Source organism: Aulostomus chinensis, chromosome 24 (assembly GCF_037954235.1).
Source record: "Aulostomus chinensis isolate RoL2024-O1b breed Wild chromosome 24, RoL_Achi_v1.0, whole genome shotgun sequence".
In the NCBI taxonomy this organism is placed as follows: domain Eukaryota; kingdom Metazoa; phylum Chordata; class Actinopteri; order Syngnathiformes; family Aulostomidae; genus Aulostomus; species Aulostomus chinensis.
The window spans coordinates 14,308,940-14,332,522 of NC_141343.1; the positions used below are offsets into that span (position 1 = coordinate 14,308,940).

Below are 23,583 nucleotides of genomic sequence, written 5' to 3' on the forward strand. Positions count from 1 at the left end.
ACTTATTTCCTGCTCCTTCTCACGCTACTCTGTCTACGATACATTCGATAGCTAGCTAACAAAAATGCTGCGTCAGTGTGGGTGCAGCTGCTCCCAACCCCAGAAACTGTCTTTCTTAGCCCCAAATACCATAGTTAGAGCGCTACTAGCTTATTGTAAGACTCATGAACACTTTAAAATTCAAAAATGTGAATACTGACATTTTTTACTTAGTAGAAGTAAATGTTCAGATATCCTAAGCTAGTGCTAAATGCAGACTTTATTTCAGGAATGCTGCTGAAAATCTATTCAAAATCACACTGACTTGAAGATGAGGGAAGCGGATGTTCAACTGTGCTAACTTATTTGCTTCTACGCTACCCTGTCTGTTAGTTCAGACACATTTGTTAGCTAGCTTACAAAAAATGCTACGTCAATGTGCATTTAGCTGCTTGCAACTAGAAAAACTATTTTCTTTCCCCAAAATATGATGGTTACAGGCCCATTGGCAGGTTTTAAGACAGACAAACACTTCAGAAGTCCTAATTGTGGTATTTATTGACATACGTTTTATGCTTATTTGACAATTTTTTTTGTTCCTTACAACAAATTTTAACACTCATTGAGCTCGTGCGAACCACAGACTATATTTCAGGCATTTAATGGAAAATCCCCTGGACTTTGAGACAAAGGACCTGGACCTTCAACTTATTTGGGGTTTTTACGATTGTGGAAATTATGATAGAGCAGGAAATGGTTAGAGTTCGACAAGTCAAGATACAGAGGTGACCTGTTTGTTTCTCCGTCTCATCCATCCCTCAGTTTCTCCAGTCGTGAGAACCGCAAAATGGCGACGGGCAAAATACCAAACTCAAGGTTTCAAAATGGGTCCACAACCACATGTTTCAGTGGCCATGTCCACTCTTTTATACAGTCTGGTTGGAAAATAGTTCTGCCATAGCCAAAGTTCTGGTTAGGCTTTGGCCCAAATGAACTGTTAGGTAAACACAGTGGATGGGGTTGAGATAATGACTTCCTAAACCTTCGGCAGCTACCCTTGTCGCAGCTGCAGTAATCTCGATGCGGTTTAATGAAGAGATCAGCTGTTTGTCTTTAGGATTACGCAAAAAAGTAATGTTGCCAATTTGCTCCTGACTTGGTGGAGGGACGTAACATGTGCAGAGTAAGAATTCATTAAATTTTGGGATGGATCCTTTTAATTTGTAAGCAATAAATAGTCTTTTCTTTCTTTTTCATTGGGTTTGGCTGGATCTATTGGCCCCTAGCGTTTGTCTGTTAGCAAGATGCTTTGGCGGAGATATGTGAGGGGCCTCTAGTTAAATGTGAAACTTGCATTTAGAAATAGGAAACATGTAGCGATTGTTTTGTTTTGTTTTGTTTTTTAGAAAAAAACAGTCCTGATTGGCAGGTGTAAATGTGAAAATCTGTTTCATTGATGCCACCACCACCATCTTCAGCATTTTCTCAATTTGGGCCTTCACACCAGAAATAATCATTTCATCATTTGCTCTTGTCGCAATTACAGCAGCCTCTAGAGGGCATCTGCTGAAATTGCAAGATTAATCGCTCAGATCGATTTAGAGGGCATTTGGTGACACCAGGATTTGTTGGTTTGGAACCCAGTCAAGGCTTAAACCACAAACAAGGTGGGAGCGTGATGGGAAACCTTTTATGAACAGATTAAATTTTTTGGTCAATGAAGGCTGCTGCTGAATGTAGCTGAGGACCAGAAAAGTTGTCCCAAGTCAAGTTCTCGTAAAGTAGCGGCTTTGACCCGTAGTCCGATCCAGATGTGAAAGCCAGCTATTCTGCTGGCTGGGACTGGCCCTTGCCAGTTCTTTCAGTCCGCGCACATGCACAGCATCACAGCCACTGCAGTCTGTGGGGGACACGGTTCATGAAGGAAGCAGCAGAACACAAGAGACAAGAACATCTCCACACTTGGTGGTAAAACATTTTCCCTCAAAGGGGCATTTGTTAACCTCAAAAGTCCAATATTGTTCTCCAAAGGGTACCAATTGAAGTAAAGGGTGCACAGTCGCCTTTAACAGCTCAACAAGGTCGTAAGTTTGGCTGCGGGTGAATCTTTGAAAACGCCAAGACCACGTGCAACACCTGCACGGATGCCTCATGCTGGCCACATCCCAGGCAGATTTGCAAAGAAGCAAAGGCTCTTATTTGGTAAAACCCGACTCAGGATCTATTGGAAACTCGCTGCCTTGACACACCACAGACATCATCCCCTGGAAGAGTGTTTTGTTGATCTAATTTGATACTTCACTAAATCTCTCGGAAACTAAAATAAAGGCATGAGGCAAATTTCAGTTGACAGCAGTTGTTATGGTTTCAAATGATACAGAGTGTACTTCTAACAACCGTAAAAAAAAGTAGGCTATCAAAGCAGAACCCTCTTGAGTTGACTCCCTCAGAGTAGTACTTGTCTCTACGCGCATTTACATGAAGTAACAGTGACCTTTGACCTTTGCGCGTTGACCACCACTATCTTTTCATTTTGTCGTGGAGATTCTGATGATGTTTCCGGTAAGTTTAGAGAAATTCTCTCAAGGCGTTCAGGGATATTGCGTTTATGTGAGGCGACGGTGACCTCGACCTGTGACAACCAGTAACGTTGTAGCTCATCCTTGAGTCCTGAACTGGAGAGGGAAAAAAAAAAAACAACAATCAAGATAGGACCTACGTCAATCAGCGTTTTCAGGTTTTTGTCAGCCAGGAAAATTCAGAGGGGTAGAGATTCTTTTCTGGCACTGACTCCAAGCCAAAGGCTATTTCAAAGCAAGTGAACGACAGAAGTTACAGAGTTTCCATTCGCATTTCTACCAACATTTTCCTGTAACAGGGTCAAAGAACTGGAAGCGTCAGTCTTGTACTCACAAGCCAACTCCTCTGGCCTTGAGGCGAGTGTGCAATCAGCTCAAAACGATACTCCACCAAACTGTTGTCAGCACCTCCAAAGTTGCAACTCAATGGGGCCTGACAATAAATGAACTGTTGACCCAGATGAATGTGGTAAAGAAAGCAGAAGTAGGTCAAACACATGCGCACCCTGTGTGATCCTGGCACCGGCTTCTGTAAAACAAGAGACTGCAAACTTGAATGAGAAGTCAGTTTCTTGAAATTACCTTGTAACTGAGTACTTCTTTGTCTTCCCGGGGGAAAGCCGTAGGCCGTAGGCGTAATGTTTCAGAGTGTCCATCTGTCCATGTGACGCATTTTTCATTTGTGCGATATCTCCTGTGCACCTTGTGGGAATTTCTCCAAATGTGTCCCCATTTTCCACAAGTTGGGTTTTGGGATGAGCTCATGAGGTCACTCTTCACCCAGAATTATCACTCCGCTTTTGCAGTTCCCCTCAGTTCTACAGAGAATTTCAGCCTCTTGGCTTCAGTTACAGCCCATAAAATCAATTCACTCCCAGCACTGTCTTTTGCTCTGACGGCAGCAAGCAAAAATGGCCTCATAAACCATCTGCCCAGCAATAAACTGCATACATGCGAAGCTGTTGACGGCATGGTAAAAATGTAACAACCAAAGAGGTGGAATTTTCTTTGACAAGTAACAGTAAGTTGCACCTACGTTCAACAGGTGTTGAGAAATCCTACTGCTTTTAGATGCCAGGATGTTTCCTCTTGTTGTGTTGCCCCCGGAGACGCCAATCAAATCAGATCAAGCCGCCTTTGTAAGCTCAGCATCTAAATTTGTGTGCTTCGCTTGAGCCTCCGTAATATGTCACGATGAAGTAACTGGCTCGTCGTCTCCAGAGGAAACTGGTGTTACATTCATGTAACGTTGTTATTTTTTCGGTACCTCAGAATGATGTGGCTACCGCCATGAGGTGAAAGCTCTATAATACCAAGAAAGTCACTTTTGTTTCCAGGATTCAGAGTCACTGGTGTCGCATCTTGAGCACTCTCTTTTTTAAAATGGTGATTTGTGGATTTCATTTCTTCATAGATCAGCATTTTTCCACTCAGGATGATGCGTTCAAATGCAGCGGGTTGAACTTTGCTGTTTATTTCCCCCGTACGTTTCCTTCCTCCGCCCATACATTTTCCATGTATCATCACACATTTTCCCTTCTGGTCTCCTCCTTCTTAACTTCAAGCGTTTATCCAGATGTGTGTACGCTCGTGTGTGTGTGTGTGTGTGTGTGTGTGTGTGTATCCCCTCGGACAACGCCGCAGCTGCCCGCCCAGCCCAACCCTGCAGCTTATCTGTGTGCACGTGCGTCACCGTGTGTGAAAGTGTGTCGGTCAGTTGGCGTCCCGTGGTGAGAAAACATAATGGTGATCGGTGGTGGGAGTTAAAAGTTCAGACTCAGCATTCCATGACATATTATGCATCAGAGCCAAGGGACACACTGCAACTAGACCTGTGTGTGTGTGTGTGTGTGTGTGTGTGTGTGTGTGTGTGTGTGTGTGTGTGTGTGTGTGTCTCGGGCTCAGATGATTTTTTTTCTGAGGTTGTTTTCTCAAGATTGAGCTGCTTCTGCCTTTGAAAGACTGAATGTTTCTTTGCGGGGGGTTTTTTTTTTGGATACAAATCATGATTTTCATCTGTGTGGTTTATATTTTTCTTGCGGATATAATAATAATAATAATAATAGAATCAAATCAAGCGATGGAAGAGTGTCATGGCCAGAGATAATAAAAGAACATCACTGGATCTTGATGTATGCATCTAAATATGAGTGATGAAGTACAAACGTGTCGGAGGTGTTGGCTGGACTCAGAAGAAGAAACTGCGTTACTGATGGGAAGTGCTGGTCCTCACTGGTGGTCCAGGGCTCTGATGGACAGGAGGGTTTTTATTTGCCTCCTGACTGACATTTTAACTCTTTTCCTGCATTGTGAGGTGACCTGGGAGTCCTACAGTGTGTGCTTAAACATATTATTGTCACCTAGTGGTCGTATTTGTCATTATTTGGCTTTTTTCATGAAATTGTATTTCATTGCCAGCAACAGTAAATCTGGATTTTCTCCCTTTTCCCTTCTTAAATGTGCCTAAATAAACACAAGATGAATATTTTTTTCATTTCAGTGTTAAACAGCAAAGGAAAACAAAAAGATCAGTTCCAGACGAGGGCAATATTAGATCCGAATCTGAAGCGAGATAGGATCAGCGTTACGCTTAATAAGCTGAGCTCAGCGAGATGGGCTAAAGACTCAAACTTGAGCGCAGGATTTATGTTTGTGAGCAGGGAGGAATAAACTGCACGGTAACACTCCAAAACACAGAAGTACACACGAAAGTACCACATCAACGACTATGAATACTGTATCTAATTGTTGCACTTGGGGAATGTTGCACGGAGCAGATAATAAATATCACGTAACATGTTTTTCGTTGACCACGTACAGTTAAGTCGATTTTGAAGTGTTACCCTACACCCGTACTACTTTCCTGGACACTTAGATTACTTATCTAAGCCTAAAAACGGGCCCTCATCACTAGACTGGAGCAGAACTTTTGTCCTCCAGTTGCACCGTCGTCAGCGTTGTGTGGTCCACGGCTTTCTGTTCGCGCTCTCCTTGACTTTGACCCGTCTCCCCCTCACTGCAGCTGCGCCGGACAAAGAAGGATGCTTTGTTTTGTCTGCACAATTAAGTTGAGAGTGAAGCTTTAACCCTAAGAGTTCCTTGTTCAACAAACAACAAGGACCAAAGAAAGAGCATTAACAAATGGTTCATTAGTCCTTCTCCCGGTACAACTAAGCATCAATTAGCTCCTCCGAAGGTAGAGTGTTACTGAAGCACCATGAGCTGCCGTTTCACGCTTTTGTTACGGCTGATTTTATATTTTTGGATTATGTTTAAGCAGGAGCTCATTCTTCAGAACATCAGTAAAATTAATATTCCTCTGTGTGATCAGGAGGCTGACAGTTCGGCCCAGTCCACATGACGATGACTCACTCTGCACAGATGAAGACTTTTTTTTAAAATGTCGATCTAAGGGCAAATATTCGAGCAGATGCGATACGCCTTCGACATGGAGAGCGTTGTGGCTCTCTTCTTTTGTACAGACAAGTGAACTCTTTCACTTCGGAAAGTGGCATCGGCCGTCATTTTTGTACTTGATGTGAGGCAGTGCCAAAAGAAAAGTGTGAAATAACTAAAAAGAAAAGGGAACGTTGTTGGTGAAACTCTGTGCTGCCACCTGCTGGGTGTTTGCGGTTGTTGCGGTTGGATCTCCATCAGAAGCTGCTTGAACAAAGAATGTACTTGTGGTTCCACGAGGAGTAAAAGCTGTTTATTCTAGGTGATTATGCAGCCTCTAGGATAAACGTGGCACGGTTGGGCTTTGGGGGTTTAAATACTGTAAATAATACATCATCCCATCACAGTTAAACTCCTCATCTGGATGAACTTAGGCAAACGCCAAGAAAGCGTCTTCAGGATATGAAACAAAACCACACAGCGACACGAGAGCCAGTGGCTGTCATCATGGAGGTAATGCGTCTATCAATATCTCTATTGTCTTTTGTGTTCGTCTGACGAGCACCATCCCGTCCGAAACCACCACACGAGTCATTTAGCTTCATTCAGGGACGAGGTGATGATGGCTGCCGCCAGCTGCTGGGCTAGAAGTTGAAGGTCGCCGGCGTCTGACGGTTCCCTGTTGCTTTTGCCATTTAATACCCAGTCTATGATGTCATATGAGAGATTTTCAGCAAACGTCTCCACCTCGGCTTCGTCTCCAGAGATATCATCTGCCGACAGCGAATGCATCAGGTGCTCTATTAACTCCACCTGGGGGTCCTTGCTGATGTCTTCTTTGTCCTTCGGGGTGGACGGAGGCGGCGATGGGAGGAACTCCTTTGCGAGGCCTCCTTTTAGTTTGCGGGCAAAACTGTGTCTGCTCCTTTCAAGTTCAGGGAAGAGAGGGGTGGTAGGAGGGGCGTCAGGGTAGTCTAGGGATCCCAAGATGGGAAGGCCAGACTCGGAGAGAGGTGGGTGACAGCACCGGGTGTATCTGGAAGACTGGGGGTTTCGATCCGGGTCTAGGAAGTGTTCTGGGTCCCCATCCCTCTGTACCTCCGCTAATCTCGAACCTTCCTCTATGGTCTGACTCGCTTCCTGTAGAGCGACCTCAATCACAGATGTGGCTAACGCCTCAGCTAACTGCTCCACCTCAGGTTGCAACATTTTGCTCGTAAGTGACGCGATTATGTCGTCAGCCATATTTTCAGCAAATTTCTCAAGAGTTCCACCGTCCGAGGGTCTGGAGGAGCGCCGGATTTCTTCTACCACATGCAGCGGATCCTGCCAGGAGAAAAACAGTCATTTTGATAAAATTACTGTAGTTTCTTTTTTTTGTGGGTGGGGGTGGGGGGGGGGGGTCTTACAGTGAGAATATGATGAAGGCCAAAGCACGGAAAGCCTGTGTGAATTCATTTCACTTGCCAACATCTTCTCTTAAAGCCCAATTCCATTAAATAACGGCGCATTTCTTTTTTTCTTTCTAAAAATTCAACATAGCCCCACAAGTTTAACAGCCACGGTAGAGAGAGCTCATCCATACCTACATACACATATATTTATTTACGGTATTGGACAAGTATGCTAATATGTAGTAATATGCTTGACAAATACTGGATGCAAACATGAAAAACATGAATTTTCAATGCCAATTCAAGGAGAAAAACTGAAATAAAGATCTGATCTTGGGTTATGATACTTGATATCCCAAGATATTTTTTGTTGGTTTTTACTCTACATCTTAAAATGAAGTATTATTCCAAATAATAATGTTTTAAAATGAAATTCAAGGAAGTCAAACCCAGCTTCCCCGAAGATTAGGTGTGACATTCCTCTGCGTCTGCATTCGAGCTACAAATTTGATTAAGGTTTCACAAAGCGGTAATCAGGAGAAATACGCAGAGACAAAGAGAACAGAAAGTCCCCTCTGCAGCCAGAGATGGAAAGTAAGATTGAGGTCTTCCACCGCAGCCTGTCGCCATATGAGCTGTCAGTCAGCCAGAATGTCACAAGCAGGAAGTTCAGTTTGGTACTCTCCCCAGAAAAAAGAACTGCTGGCATCCATCGTTGCAACCTACTTCTTCAATTTGGTTGAAAAACAGGTTTTAGAAATGGAAAGTAGTGTTAGTTCATATGTTGGGCTAATTGGGGAAAAATAATTCTGGATATTTTGCCTCAGAACTTTTTTTTAATACTTTTTTTCCCTCCTAGTTTAAAATTATATTAGTATATGTAGTAGCTAACGTATGCATTAATTCATCCTATGTCAAATATTTCAGTTTGGTGTAGCTAGCTGTAAGTTTACGTAGCAGAGGTACAAATGAGACCATAGGATAGTTAGCTGTAGGTTTCGGTAGCGACAGCTTGCTAACTGTGGCTATAGCATAGTTAGCTGTTGGTTAATGTAGCAAAAGCTTTCTAACATTGATCATAGCATAGTTAGCTGTTGGTTAATGTAGCAGAGCTCCTCATATAGCCTATAGTATCGTTAGCCATTGGTTTACATAAGAGAGATTCAATTATAGGCCACAGCATAGCTAGCTTTAGATTTAGGCAGAAGAGTTTTGCTAACATAGGCTGTAGCATAGCTAACTGTAGGTTTAGGTAGCAGGTAGGAGCCGGGAGGTTTGTTAATACATAAGGTTAGCACTAACAGCTAATACTCTAATTTTAGCACTTGCTACCATCACTTGCAATGTACATTAAGTGCAGGTAGGGCAAGAATTTTGTGTAGCTTTTAGCTTAAAAGAACAGATTCAAAAGGGTTTGCTACAATGTAAATTTTAGTACCATTATTAGTTTTATAAAAAAAGAGTGGTTGTCTGTTTTAAAATCGTCAATTTAAATTGCTATGGCTAAATCATCATTGAAATCGTATGCTTTTTAATCCTGCTACAAAGTTTTCAAAGACAATATTAGCTACAGCTTTGGGGAGCAGAGGTTTGTTGACATAGGCTGTGAGTTAGCACTTGCTAATATCATTCTGGTGACTTTTTGTGCAAGCAGTGCAAGACACTGTTTAGCTAGCAACAGGCATTTTACTGAAATATGCATTCCATCTTTGAGTGACATAACCTTATTGGTAACATGAGATACCACTAAAAAGGGAAGGGAAAGGGGAAATTAAAAAATAGCTACATCATGCAGGGTTACTAACACTCAATTTCCCCCCAGGATCAACCAAGTAGGCCTTTTTCTGATGATCACTTAGCTGTTTTCAGGCTCCGTCTTTATTGCCAAACAAATCTCACGCAAAATACGGGAAGCCTTTTTGATTTTTTTTTCATGTTTACCTAATTCCGATTGAAATGGCCGTAAAAATACAACCTCTCTGCGATGAAGAAGGTGTGTAGCAGTCCAGCTTCATTAGGGCCCATGCAGGCTTTACCTGGGTTAGGTGGGCTTCAGCTGTGCGAGGGCTCAGGGTGGTGGGGCTTACACGTTAGACAGCAACCTGATGGGTACTTAGTGGGCTACATTCTCCAAACCATGAAAGATATGGGCCCCTGTTTGAAGCCCATCAAGGGCCCATTATCAACCCATCAGTGCTAACTGTGAGGCCTTCATGGAAACTGAGGACAAAAGTGGCAGGGCCTCAATTGGGTATCCCAGATAGGGGCCACAGGGGTGGTTGGCTGGGTGGACTGGATGCATTCCTGTCACTCTATACAGGACGTCACTTAGAAATCATTCCAGTAACTACCAAAGTACAACAGGTGGACCAGCAACAATGAAAATACACTTCGTGGTACTATGAGTAACTGGAGGAGCAGGTTTTTTTTGGACGAGTATTTTGAACTTTTTATTTGGGGCACTTTTGTAATACATACTCTGTATTTGTTAACGCTCAAGGTGTGTGTGATTTTAACGGTGCCTTTCAGTCCTCTCACACACACATTCCTCACATGGCCGATTTAACAGCCGACAGTCATCCATCGCCCACATACGACTGAAGGAGTAGTTTCATGATAAAAAGGTTCTGAAAGTAGATGAAGTAAAAGTCATAATTTTTTTTTTTTTTTAATTACCCTTCAATTTTAGCATTTGCAACTCAAAAGTGAACCAATTTCTTCCACATAAGCACTCAGTGCCTCAGGTTTCGTCTTTTATTTCCCTGCTGCCAAAGCCAACGCCGCCCTCAGCAGCTACCAGGATTAAACGTAGCTTTGCCAAAATGACCCCCGTATTTTTGCGTGCATCTGAGATCAAACTGGAGCTGACGTGCCAAAGCGCTATCCCACCATTATTCACTCAGTGGACCACAACCAGAACGGCCATCTCGGTTAAGGAGGACAAAATAGACAATGAAGCACAGATGTGGAACAAATTACAGCAATAACAAGGAATGTTTCCCCTCAGCAATCTGACATCCCGATAGAGGAATGTTTATAAGATGAGGAGGCTCCTCTGATGCTTTTTCAATGGTAGATTAGCGTTACACAACTGCTGTTTGATTGAAGCCTGTTTCAACTTTCACCAGCACCCAGGGTTTCCACATCGCACTGCAAAGCTGCGTCTTAATGGTGGCTAGATTGATGGTTTTAAGCTCGTTGCTGACCCATATTTAATGCCGTCCAGCCTCGTATCAGTATTCCAAAGCTCTGCAGGGGAATATGAAGGAGCTTAGAGTGCAATTGAGTTCACAAATAACCATAAAACTCTCTTGTTTTCTATTCTTAAGAAATGAAATAACCTTTATTAGGCCTTAAACATTGGGATTTAACACAGCAGAAGCAGATAAGACTCAAAACTGACAGCCCCCCCCCCCCCCCCCCAAAAAAAAAGAATTGTCAAGCAAGTACCTGGCGAGATACAGAGGGTTTCTTCACGGTTGTAAAATCCAGAAGTTACATAAATGTAATAAAAACTATGAAGGCTAACAGCCAACATCAAGACAGTCAGCAGCACACGAAGATCAACTTACCATCACTGAGTTCAGAAGGAAATGGCTTGACGTGAGAGTTCACTTCCTTCATGAGTGCGAGGGAGATAGCGAGAGGAAGTGTGTTCTCGTGTGTTTGGGTCTTCAGCCGGCAAATATAGACCTGTCGTCACAAACCCACGCTGGTCGTATTTTTGGCACAAACATTCACTGGGACTGCAGGATGAACCCAGAGAGATTTCTGAGGTCAAAATTCAAGGCCACCGTCGGTCCATAATGATGCGATATATTTAGAACACCTTGAGGGAGTTTCTTCAGGTGAGGCACACGCCCACTGGGACCAGAGGATGAACTGATGGCTTTTGATGGTCAGAGGTCAAAGTCAGCGTCGCCTCATTCATAGAAAGAAGCTCTTCCATTCTTGTTAGCGTGAAATCTGAGGAACAGCTTGAGGGAATTTCTTCAAATTTGGCTCAGAGTTCCACTGGGATTCAAGGGTGAACTGGAAACAATGTCAGTGGTCAGAGGTCAATGTCACTGTCACCTGATACTGGGCCGATATCTGAGGAACACCTTCTGGAAGTCCCTAAAATTTGGCTCAAACGTCCACCGGGACTTGAGGATGACCTGAAACAATTTTGGTGGTCAAAGGCCAAGGTCACTGTGACAAGCACACGTTGCAGTGTAAGACAACCGCAATGGAATGTGGGAAATGATGAGGGTTGCCAACCGCCCCGGATTCGCCGGGACGCCCCGTATTTGGGCTAAAAGAGGCGCGTGCGCGTCAAATACGGGGCGTCCTGGCGAATCCGGGGCAGTTGGCAACCCTAGAAATGATACATGTACTGTCCGTGCCAGAAGTCCAACTAGCAACAAGGTGACGATAAGAAGTCAATCGCTTGTTCTTTTTAAAAGTATTTGAAGTTGTTTTTTACAGTTTGAGCAGAGGGGAACATATAAGCTCGTCCATGAAATCATTCATTTGCTGTCATTTTCATTCCAAGACCATAAATTTAGTGTCAGAACCGCACCCATTGGGGATTCATCCAGCTTTAATAAAAACCTGCGACTTATAAAAGTATTGCTCTGTCAGCTCTGATTGAGCCACAAGCAAGTGCCCTCCTATGCTTTTTGTTCCGCATGTGGAAAAACAGGAAAAGGGAGCTGAAATAAAAGTGGAGATGATAGCGATCTCTGTGTCGACTTCATCAGACGCCAGGTTGCACAGCGTGAACCAGAAGCCCGAAGCAGGGCCAGCCTGTCCAAATAAAGCCAGTGTTTAAATGGACTGGGCTCGCGCACTGAAGCCAAATAAATAGGGAAGTTTGTTCACTTTCAGAGTTCAATGATATCGAGACCAGAGAGGGAGATGCAGAAGGCTCCTTCAGACGTGACATCGCTGTTAAAGTTCCTCGGCAACTCCAAAAATGTCTGGCAGCTTCCCTGTTGTCCATCAACCTGCCCTTCAAGTGGAAAATTGTGATTTGCAGGTTTACGACCCAGTAACATCCAGACTCTTAGCTGCAGTAACGCTGTCTTGTAAGCGCCAGGAGGTTCACTGAGCACTTCAGGTTCAAGTGCGTGGGATCTCAGCGTGATCACTGGAAGAGATTTTCAGGGTCGTTTCAGTCTGGCGGCCTGGGGAAACCCTGACGAATCGGACCTGTCCTAACATGGAGCGCACAGTATTATTTCAGGTCTGTAAAAGGAGCCGTTGAGCAGGCGCGGGGACTGAATTGAAGGAAAAACCTGAATAAATGAGTGGAGAAGCGCGATGTCCGAGTCACCGCACGGTCATCAAAACACCAAATGAGGGGATATGTTTAGAACATGGAATTCCAGAGATGCGTAGACAACAAAACGCACTGTTTTCTCTCCCTGATATCACCGGAAATCACTGCGGATTTTTTTCCTTCCCCTTCGAATTCGCACAGCTCCCTGTGTTTCCTCCTTTCACAGAGATAATACACCTTTCACCTCTCTACCCTTAAAAATAAGACAATGATTTTCCCTCCAGGAGCATGTGCGGATCAAATTCAATACAAAGATTACAAATTTATAATCGGGACATGATTTCATCTCTTAATCCAATTATAGAAATATTTGGCATGAAATACAGGCAAATGAAATGTAAAAAATGTAACCTGCATGACAAAGTAGAAAAGCTGTAACCGTACCGTCGCAAGGTTGCGTGAAATAATTGTATTTAAATCTTTCGTCACAAGTAAATTCTGCCTATTTCACAGGCGGGGAGAAGCAGTCCAGATACTACTTGTTAGCATTGTTTGAGTTTAAAATCAGGCACCTTTGTTGAACTGAGGTGTTTTTGTGAAGCGATTTACTTTTGGTTTTTTTTACTTTGTGCAAAGAGATGTTTTTCACCGGAAATTAGACAACTGTATTTGGCAGTACTGCTTTTCCACTGTATTTCAACACAGTACTGTGTGATATTTATTTTCCTGTGGCTTCCCGTGACAAATGCCGTGTATAATCTATGGCACACGTTTGCTGCAGGTTTAAAATCCCCGTCAGTTAAGAACTGCGTGTTTTGCTCACGCAGGAAAGTAAAACCACGAATGGTAAACAATCGTTGCTGGTGGGGATGTTTGAAAAGCCACAAGCTCCTCCCTGCGAGGTTCGCTGGATTTACAACGATGTCATGTGGTGGGCGGGGTCGTATGTGCGCGCACTTAATGATGTTTTTAAGTAAACTGTAATAAAATAAACAACAATTTCACTTGTATAATGTAACTAACACAGATGTGTATTCATTATATTCACAGGGACGCGTTTTTCTCAACTTTATCCCGCGATAACCGCTTTTGTTATTCGGACGCCCGCGGAGGTGAAATCCAACGCTCCCTCGCAGTGGCATCCCCAGCTGCTCGCTGATTGGTCCGCTCAGCTCAAAATCCAACCAATCAGAGGAGGAGGCACCAGATTTGGACCCGCAGCTGAGGCACTTTGTTTTAGCACGGAGCGACGCGACGAAACTGGACTGGATTTTCATCAGGCGCGTCAATATTCATTCGGTTTTGTCGTCTACTCTTGAAACGAGTGTCTAGACAAGGTGGAATAACTCAGATCAGGTGAGACCAAACGTTAGTTTGAGCCAGTTTTATCTGAAAACGCGGGGTCTGTTCAGGTGAGGAGCTGTTTTTTTTCCTGCTGCTAGCAAGTAACCTAGCAAGCAGCGTTGTTTTTAGAAGACACTGAAATCATTCAAATAGGTGACGTTTCGACCCGCTGTTAGATTTGCACAGCAGATCTGAGAACAGCCGCTGCGGAGTTGCGTGAGGAGAGGCTGCGGACATGCCTTTATCGAGGGGGAGGAAAGCGACGGTCCCCGGCGGGAGCAAGATACCCCAGCTGAACGCCACCGAGAACCAGGTAAGTTGCGTTCACGTCCAATCAATAATAACTATTTCCTGTGCGTGGGTCGTTTTAAAAGCTAGCTTGCTAGTAGTCAGCATGGCGTTAACAATCACTGCAGTACATGCAGTGTTGCAGCTGTAGCCCAGTGTTTGGAACACACACACACACACACACACACACACACACACACACTCAAGGTTTTTAAGCTACGCATTAAAGATGCATGATATTGCATTTACCGTTGCCAATATTAGCTGAGTGAAAACAAGTGTATGATATTAATTATTCCTTCCACTTGACAAATGCAGGCAATCACCAACATGTACATATATTTAACCTTCATGAAAATATTCAGAAAAAAACCCATAAATTGTATTTTTTTCAGCTTGATTTGAGTCAACAGATCAAAGAGATCTGAGCTGAACTGCGCTGGTAGAAGGAATCGGGTGCTGAACCTGCAGCACCGCCGCCATCCTTAGAGAGCTCAGAGGAACTGCACTGCAGCGCATTTTGATTGAATGCATTTGTGTCTATGTTCTTCACCTCACCACAGCCCCGTGATGTGACCTTAAAGATGTCAACAACAATCAGCCATTAGAGAACTCTGGTATTGACAGGTGTATCAGATTAGACTTGAGGAGATGTGGATCGGCGCATTTCCACCAGTAAACATTGTTCAGATCATGTGACTGCATCATCTTTAATTTGTGCGTTTTTCAGGATGAAGGCTCACAGGTCAAGAGGTCAACATCCCCCTCTCACGGAGCTCCCAAGAAGAGGACGGCCTTCATTGACATCACCAATGTAAGTGCTGCATACTTGAAAGTCCAAACACAATGTCTGCATTTAAAATGCTGAATGCTAAACTGAGGGGCGGGGTTCTGGGGCTAGGAGGCGTGGTTCTGGTTTTGTTGGGCGTCGGCGTGTCCAGGTTGTAATCTTGCATCCCATCTTATTGTCTCAAGGGTTTTCATCAATCGGCACTGTCAGGAATGCCGTCTCCCAACTGCAGCTGTGTGTGTTAAGATACTGAATGTTGTGGCTCCTCCATCGCATCCTCATGTCAAACGGGACATTTTCTAATACAACACTGTTCGCCGCTCATATTGTGATATTGATATTTTTTCCCACCCCACTTTGATGACCAAATCCGCTCAAACGGCGTTCCTGGTAGGTTGCTGTCAAACATGAGCTGCAGTTGCATAACTGCCCGGCGAGGCACAGGCGGATTTGTAACTGTTGCACTTCACGTGTTTGGAAAAACGAAGGATTCCTGTTAGTTGCCTCTTTTTCCAATGAGTTTCTCAATAGTTTTCATGTCATTAAAGTAAGAGAGGTTGTGGAAGGTGTGGCTATGAGACTGCGCAGCCATCTGGTTCCCCCAGAGCCGCCACAACCGTCGTACGACCGCAGTGACCTGTGGTGTGCGTCTGTATTGGGAAAGATGTCGATCCCTGTAGACTCTCTTTTCTACTGAAACAAGCATCCTGGGCCTCTGTGTCCTCGTAAAACCAGCAACAGAACACTGCCAGAACATTTGTGAGTGATGGAGCAAGTGTGAAATGTGGGAATTTGGGGAAATGTTTGACATGCGCACTTCCAAATATGGATCAGTTGATGCTGAGACGGACACATTCAGACCGTTGTTGTGTAGGAACGCTAAAATCCCAGTGAAAGATGAGGACTTGTGATGAAACGCTGTGGAATGACAACCTGTTGGGTCAGGTGTTTTCTAACCTGACAGCAGTTGACCTCTGTGGAGATCTCAGGGATGCTGAGGTGGCGTCTCTGCTCGTGAGACGTTAACGAGACGGAAGCTGTTCACGCTTTCGTGGGCGGAAAGGAGACAGGCAAGGACTTGAGCTAATAACGGTGATGTACAGGGATGACCTGCAACGGTCGCTGGTGGTCAACTCATCACTGTATTGGTTGGGGTTGGTTTAAGGGGTGGCAGTCAGCTTGGTCTGTCCCCTCCTACGCAAGCCGTAGCCAATTTACTCAGAGCGCGGTAACCTCCCCTCATCCAGGAGCTCTGTTTTGGCTCGATTGAACACAGGTTTAAAAAGCAAACCCTTTAATATCAGGATTTGCCGTTTCGAGTCCATGGTGTGTTGGGGGGACTTGAGGACAGGGTTGGCGGTCCCCTCTACCTTCAGATCATCCAATCCTGTTTAATGGAGATCGCCAGTTCACGATCAAATCGCGTCACTCACGGGCAGCGTGCATGACGGGCTGAGAAAACTGAGTTGGTGACAAAGGGAAAAAAAACCACCAGATCTTTTTGGGGTTATTTGGGTTTCACCAGGCACCAAAGGCCAGTGGACATCCCACAGCCTAGCAGAGGTGCGTGCCAGTGAATGATGCGCAGTCTCGTCACTTATTTGCACACTTGAACTCAACATGCCTCCGAGGCTGCTGAGCAGCATGGAGCTCGCACTGCCAACGCACCTCGCCAGTCCTGGTCAATGGCAGCTTTTGTCGGAACAAGCCTGTCACGGCGAAGAGTTTGAACTGATGACCCTCTGGACTGTGAGAAGTTGCGGCGAGCATTTTTTTTCAGATTTTCTAGGCATTTAATTACCGGATCAATAAATCCTGGAAATCTGCAGATATCCAAAAGTGGAGAGTTGCAAGTGAACCAACCAGAACTGTGGTTCCGTCCGTGTGGTGGAAGGTTCGTCACATGCTGCCATTATTGGTCTGCAGCCCCAGCAAATTCTTGTTCTTGGTCATTTGGAGGTGCGGCTTTACAACATTTGCATCCTGTGAAAAGTTCTGTCATGAAGAGGACTTCTGTGAGTCTCTGGGATGAATTCACCGACCTTTCAGAACAACCTGAGAGCCTCGGCTTACGTTGAGCCAGCATTGAGAATGGAGGAGGAATCCTGCTCTCGTTTGACCCTCACCTGCTCTTCTCGACTGCAGGCTGCGGGACTGTGTTTGTCCGACCGTCACGGAAGTCGGGACAGTGAGTGGGACATAGTTCACGCCCATCACTGGTGCTTGTAGGGACAGAGAGGTGGTGTGTGTGTGTGTGTGTGTGTGTCTGACCCAGTTTGGCATCCGATCACTGGTGGGAGTGTGTGTCCACTCTTAGCTCACTCGGGGGTGAAGCGAGTAGCGTGAGTTTGTTCACCAAACTAATTCTTCAACCCCAAATTGTAATTGATAGTTCCTCTGGACTATTCCTTGACTGAGGTTTTGGAAAATCTGGATGTAGTTTCTCACGTTGAACCACTTGGGTAGATTTTTCGCATTCTGTCCTCCAAAAATGGCCTGATATGAACTGCTAATTTAATAGGACGTGGCTTTGTTGGCAGGCCCGTAAGGTTCAGATCAGCTTTCCTGGCAGGAAGAAGGAACCAGGCAAGAAGCAGGTGAAGAAACCCAGCACGGTGTGGACCAAGAACCAAGCTAACCTGACCAGGTCACACAGCAGCTCCCCTCCAGCATTTTATTCCTCAAGCCAGGACTTTGTGACAGACTTCCTTGACTCTCCTCCTGCAGGGCTTCGTCTGTCAGCTCAGAAGGAGCAGCTGAAAAAGACGAGAGTAAAGCAGAGGAGAGACTGGAGGAGACGCAGAGGGACGAGGCAGCTCCAGTAAAAGAGCTGATAGCTGCTCCGCCCCCTGCTGTCCGCGAGGTGCCAGCGCGCCTCCAGAGACAACCGGTAAAGAAACGATTGAGAAACACCCCCCCCCACCCCCTCCTGGAAATGCTTTTCTCATATTTCCTCTCATCCCTGCAGATTCCAGAAGAGTTCGACATCGACTCCAACAACTCAGAGGACTGTTTCATGTGTCCTGAATATGCAAAGGACATCTTTGACTACCTCAGACAGAGAGAGGTGCGCCCAGCTGCCTTCTGAAACAACGGTTCGGCTACAAATTGTCAACCTTGCATAATTTTTCCACCATCCTCTGCAGGAGAAATTTGTCCTGTGTAACTACATGCCCAAGCAGCCCAGCCTCAACCCCGAGATGAGGGCCATCCTCATCGACTGGTTGGTGGAGGTCCAGGTGAGCAGTCGCCGGTTGGTGTTAGGAGGTCTGAAAATGTGAGCAGGTTGATTCATATTCATCCATGTGGAGAGCAGAAGGTTCACGTTTCCTCTAAAAGGTTTGATTACCCAGAGGACGAGCAAATTGTTTCACTGAGATTCCAGACGCGATCCTGGAAGAGGCTGAAACCTGTTTAACACTGAGTCTACTGAGGAGTTCCTGATTGCAAATGGACTCTGTGTTTAGGAGAACTTTGAGCTGTACCACGAGACCCTCTACCTGGCCGTGAAGATGGCGGACCACTACCTGTCCCGGACTCCCGTCCACAGGGAAATGCTGCAGCTGGTCGGCTCCACCGCCATGCTCATCGCCTCCAAGTTTGAGGTGGGGCGGGTGACAAGCTTGAGCAGGGGTGTGCTCTCAACGCACCTTCATGTTTGTTTGTAACGATCCCGCAGGAGCGCAGCCCGCCATGTGTGGACGACTTCCTTTATATTTGTGACGACGCGTACAAGAGGGAGGAGCTCATCTCCATGGAGGCTGGCATCCTGCAGACGCTGTCCTTTGACATCAACATCCCCATCCCCTACCGCTTCCTTAGGCGCTATGCTAAGGTCCGTGCAACCAAAGCCTCCAGACTCCTCCCCTTAGGCGCGGTGCTGATCTCCTGACTCTCCTTGTTGGCAGTGTGTGAACGCAGGCATGGACACGCTGACTCTGGCTCGCTACTTCTGTGAGATGAGCCTCATGGACATGGAGCTGGTGCCAGAGAGAGGCTCGCTGCTGGCGTCGGCCTGCCTGCTGATGGCCATGGTTGCCAAGGACCTGGGAGGCTGGGTAGGTTCACCTCCACTCTCCTGCTGCTCTGACCTCTGCTCCCTCAGTTCACTGTCTTTACTGGACATCTTATGATCACACCACTCATGGTTACACAAACCGCACTGACAGCAAAACGCACAACTCTACCAGACAGTGGTCACGGGTTCTTCCAAGTGTCTGAGAGGAAGTATGAGTTGAGATGGATGCAAATTTGCGTTTCCAGAAGGCAAAAAAGAAGTTAAAGGACAACGTTTTTCTTTTGAAGTGCTGATGTCAGACTGAAGCCATGTTCAAAGCATCATTACACACATTTACGCCTGGGAGTTACGGCTGTGATCGGGGGAAAGGGGGACCAGAGTCATAAGTGTGTGTGTAGGCGTACGTGGACACCATTGTGGAGCTTCAGATGAATCGTAGGCAAAGGAAGCCTTTGCTTCTGCCTGAGCCTCTTTCAGTCCAGTTGTTTAATTTGTCTTCTCTCTGCTTTTTTTTTTTTTTTTTTTTGAGTGTATAAACGACTGAACTGAACATCAACCACGTGGTCCCCACCTGTCGCGTCCTGAGGCGTAGTAGTCGCCTTCAGCGGCGTGTCCGAGGACCAGGCTCGAAAAGTTTGACGAAATCTGTAGACTGAAGGTTTAGCCTTTGTTTCCCCCCCCCAAAAGACTTGAATGTGCAACTACTCCCCAAAAACCAGTTGGCGAGGCCCCTACGGAGCCACCAACTTCTGTTCAACGACATGGAAACGCCACCCCCACCTCTAAAGACCGTGTTGGGACGTAGGCACAGAAACACTTCTGCATGTGCATGTTTGTGTTGTGCTGCGCCCCTCGCTTACAAAATGGTGAGACCCCACAGCGGCTCAGCAGACAGGAGCCAAGTTCAAGAAGCCGCAGCAGTTTGGTGGGCACAAGTGGTGTTACAAACCCTGTTGTTGGCGTTGTTGGAGCAGCGGCGGTGAAAGTGTCCCCCTTTGTTTCAGTCTCCCATCCTGCAGTTCCACTCCGGCTATCAGACGTCAGATCTGGCGCCGGTCGTCCGAAAACTCCACACGATGCTGTCGGCGCCCCCTGATGACAAACTGAGGGCCATCAGGAGCAAATACTCCCACAAGTGAGTCGCCGTGCTCCTTTTCAACTCGTCAAACACTTGGATTTCCTCTGTGTCGTCTGTTTCTTTACCCTTCTTCTCTCTCTTTGTTTTTGCTTTGTTTCTCCCAGGGTGTTTTTCGAGGTGGCCTCCCTTCCATTGGTCAGCATTGACATGTTGGAGCGAGCTCTAACTCAGTGAGAGTGGAAAATATTCAACTCTCAGCCAAAACTTGTAAATAATTTGTTAATATGTTTAATATTTATACACATTGTCTAGTTTAACTTTTTATAAGATGTTGAAGAATTTGAAAATCCTTTCTTTTTAAAAAAAAAAAAAAATTCATCCCACTTTGTCATGGAATGTCATTTTAAAGAGGGCATTTGTTTAAGGCTTTTTTTTAAAAAAAACAACAGGTTGCAAATAATGACATTTTATACCGTTTAAAACCTTTTTTTGAGTAGCGAAATCCAACGGCCCTGTGGTGCTTGTGAAGAGAGAGAAAGCAGAAACGTGATTCACTGGTCACTCGTGAGCGTCCACCTTCTATCACGGACAGAGGAGCTGATGAGTTCTGCAGGAGCCCACGTTTTTCTCACGTGTTGTAGACGTTAGCAGAGTTTATCATGTTAATATAACAGAGCAAATTACTGTCTGTATAAAAGAAGTGCTAATGTGCTATTTTTAAAATGGCTGTCACGCATTCTCTTAAAATAAAGATGTTTTTTTTTGTGTGTGTTCCATAAACTGTTTTGAAAAAAATTTCAGTTTGTGAAATGTGGAATGTAGACGGGACAGCGCTGGATGGAGACTGTAGAATGTCGTTTATGTGGTCACCGAAGGCCTGGGAATTTGAGGGAAAATTGCCGGCATTTTTGGGTGAAAGTTCTGGAAATTTGACCCCAAAAATACTTGCAAATTGGAGTATAAATGCTTCAGATAAACTGAGGAAAAATATCTGGGATCACACCTAAATATTTAAATTTTTACGGATGAAACCTTTACCAAACAGTCGTTGATGCTTCATGTTCGAAATGTGAGAGAACCCTCCTGAAGAAGTGGTTGCAGTTAACTGAGCAACCACCAGAGGTCAGTAGTTGATCATGAGTTGGGGATGTTGTCAGAAGCAGTTTGAAGGTTCAGACGTTTTCCTCAGCGTTGATCTTTATTGAATATTGAGAGCGATTGGCTCTTTAAATGGACAGGTCTTGACTTTACAGCGTTTTGTTTTTATTTTAATTTTTAAATGCCAGAGGACAAATGGGAACCGCTGGGATGGTCTGTCTGCAGTCCCCTGACTCAGGTTCAAGCATGTTGATGCTTTGCACTGCACGTCAGCCCCCTTCCCTGCAGACGCCTCGGCGTTAAAGGAATGACTGCTAATCTGCTTGGATTCCCATCCAACCTGCAGCCATCTGGGCCGCGTTCCATTTCTCTAACCTTCTAGCTCTATTGTCCTTTTTAAAATTTAATCACCAAACAGGATTGATGATGATGATGATGATGATGGGGGAGGGGGCCTTAATTACAACAATCTAGGGGCCCAGATGCTGATGATATCCCCTCTCTGATCATAAACCCAGTTAGCACAGACACACACAGCACGGGGAACAATGCAGCTCATTCAGTACCGTGGTCACTTCTCTGGTGAGCCTGATCAATTAAGGTGATTGATTGGCTGTGGAGCGGGTGGGTGGGCGCACGCATTCACCCCCCAGTTCTCTCCCACATCCAATAAGTCTGTGATTAAAGTACGCTGGAGGAGCTTCGGCTCATTTGACCAGACCAATACACATCTGAACCGTCACGCCGAACGCCATGTTAGCGATTTATCAGGTGGCAAACGGCTCGAGCTTCCCACAGTCTGATATTTTTCCATCTTATTCACATTCTCATAAAGTCGCTTGGAGCCTCTAATGCCATTTGAAGCTCGGGACGGCTACTTCCTGGTAATTATGCTAAGATTAGCTCCATTAGCATTCATCAAACAGCGAGTTTGTTTGGCTCTCTATGAATTCTCCCTCAGCTCTCATCAGCACAGCCAGGTGCCAGATTTGTTCAGAGATTCATACAAGTTTGGGGTTTTCACCACGGACAGACACTTCTGCCTGCTGGCTCATTAAGAATTAATACATCTGGTGAAGGGCTTGTGTGTGTGTGTTTTTAAATCAAATTGAATAGCAGTTTAAAGTGATGCTTCACATGAAAAGTGCCCTTCAAGTTCTCACAAAACATGTCTTGAGCTCAGGGGGTAGGTTTTTCCCCTGCTGCATCACTTCTTTGAGACCCCCAAGCGAAGGGAGAGCCAGCCATGTACATTTAACTCAAAGGCAGCTAGCAGTAGCACAGCAGTCCAAAAACGTCCATTTACAAACTCTCTTAGTTGCAGCCTTGCTGTTGTTAGCCACCGTTAGCTTAAAGCTGCATATCCATGGCCGGCTCTTCCCGTTTCCTGGAGTCCCATACAAGACAGCAGGGACAAAAGCTAACTCAGTTCTGCTCCGGCCCCTGTATTGTTAAGTGAATTGTGAAAATCATCCCCAATTCATCTGTCTTTCAGTTCCTGGCCCCTTTTTCAGCGGAGACCTCTGCAGTCTCGTCTGGCTCGCCAGATGACTCTCTCTCTGTAATCTATTCAGGGATTGATGAGTTAGATCTCAGACCAAATCTGAAGTGGCCAAGATAAACCAATTAGCAGAACACAAATGTTGGCAAAACATGTACCAAAATGGAGCCGCGTGGTTGGAGTTTGTCCCAGATTGCACTTGAGTTGCTGACATGGAGCTTCGCCTGCAGCCACTCGCGTGAAACATTAAAGACAACGTTTAATTAAATGACAAACGAAAAGACGCAGATATTCTCGGCTCTTTTCAATCTCACATATAAGTACGATGGTTAGTTACTCGTGTTACTACAACTGTAGTTAGTACTACTTCATCTAATCTGGTGGTTCTCTGCCTACTTGAGCTCCTTGTAGAGGGTCACAAAAGAGAAATTAAAGCACGCCCCCCATCTATCTCTATCTATCAGCAGTACTTCTTTGTAACTCCAGAATGCAGACAAAGCCATACATCTATTTAGCGGGATGCTAATGGTGACTTATTCCTAGCAACACCAAAACTGTACAAAAATATCCCCTTACAAACTCTTCAGTGCGTCGTTTGACATAATCCAGCTGTCGTTGCCCAGCTTTACTTCCATGGCTCCATTAACTCTTGGATTTGAGTTTTTAATCCAACATTTTGGACAGTTCTGCTATTGTTAGCCATCAGTTACCATTAGCCACAAGCTAACGATTTGTAGCAAGATATCTCAGCACTCCTGAGCAGAAAAGTGATTCAGGAGGGAAAAAAATGACGTTGTGAGCTTAACACACCTGCTTGTTCGTACCTAAAGGCAAAATACCCTTTTTCGGGCTCAG

The 23,583-nt window shown here is 45.2% G+C and overlaps 2 protein-coding genes across 4 annotated transcripts; one reads left to right on the plus strand and one right to left on the minus strand.

The window, feature by feature from the left end:
• Positions 1-493: 493 nt before the first annotated feature.
• On the minus strand, positions 494-11,049 carry LOC147238813 (uncharacterized). Of its 2 annotated transcripts, none has more exons than XM_086197954.1 (2): positions 10,921-11,049; positions 494-7,280 (listed from the first exon to the last, which is right to left on the minus strand). In XM_086197954.1, exons 1-2 carry the CDS (start codon positions 10,921-10,923, stop codon positions 6,546-6,548), a joined length of 738 nt encoding a protein of 245 aa, XP_086054080.1. In that variant the 5' UTR covers positions 10,924-11,049; the 3' UTR covers positions 494-6,545. The 2 variants fall into 2 exon arrangements, with proteins under 2 accessions (XP_086054080.1, XP_086054081.1); XM_086197955.1 differs by having other exon boundaries at positions 10,799-10,931.
• A 2,761-nt stretch (positions 11,050-13,810) lies between these two features.
• ccnb3 (cyclin B3) lies at positions 13,811-20,917 on the plus strand. Of its 2 annotated transcripts, none has more exons than XM_086197042.1 (12): positions 13,811-13,967; positions 14,132-14,268; positions 14,974-15,057; positions 17,574-17,680; positions 17,761-17,923; positions 18,002-18,100; positions 18,180-18,272; positions 18,501-18,638; positions 18,713-18,868; positions 18,942-19,091; positions 20,056-20,186; positions 20,294-20,917. In XM_086197042.1, the coding sequence occupies exons 2-12, from the start codon at positions 14,191-14,193 to the stop codon at positions 20,361-20,363; spliced, it is 1,269 nt and encodes a 422-aa protein (XP_086053168.1). In that variant the 5' UTR covers positions 13,811-13,967; positions 14,132-14,190; the 3' UTR covers positions 20,364-20,917. The 2 variants fall into 2 exon arrangements, with proteins under 2 accessions (XP_086053168.1, XP_086053169.1); XM_086197043.1 differs by having other exon boundaries at positions 13,869-14,023.
• Positions 20,918-23,583: the final 2,666 nt, after the last annotated feature.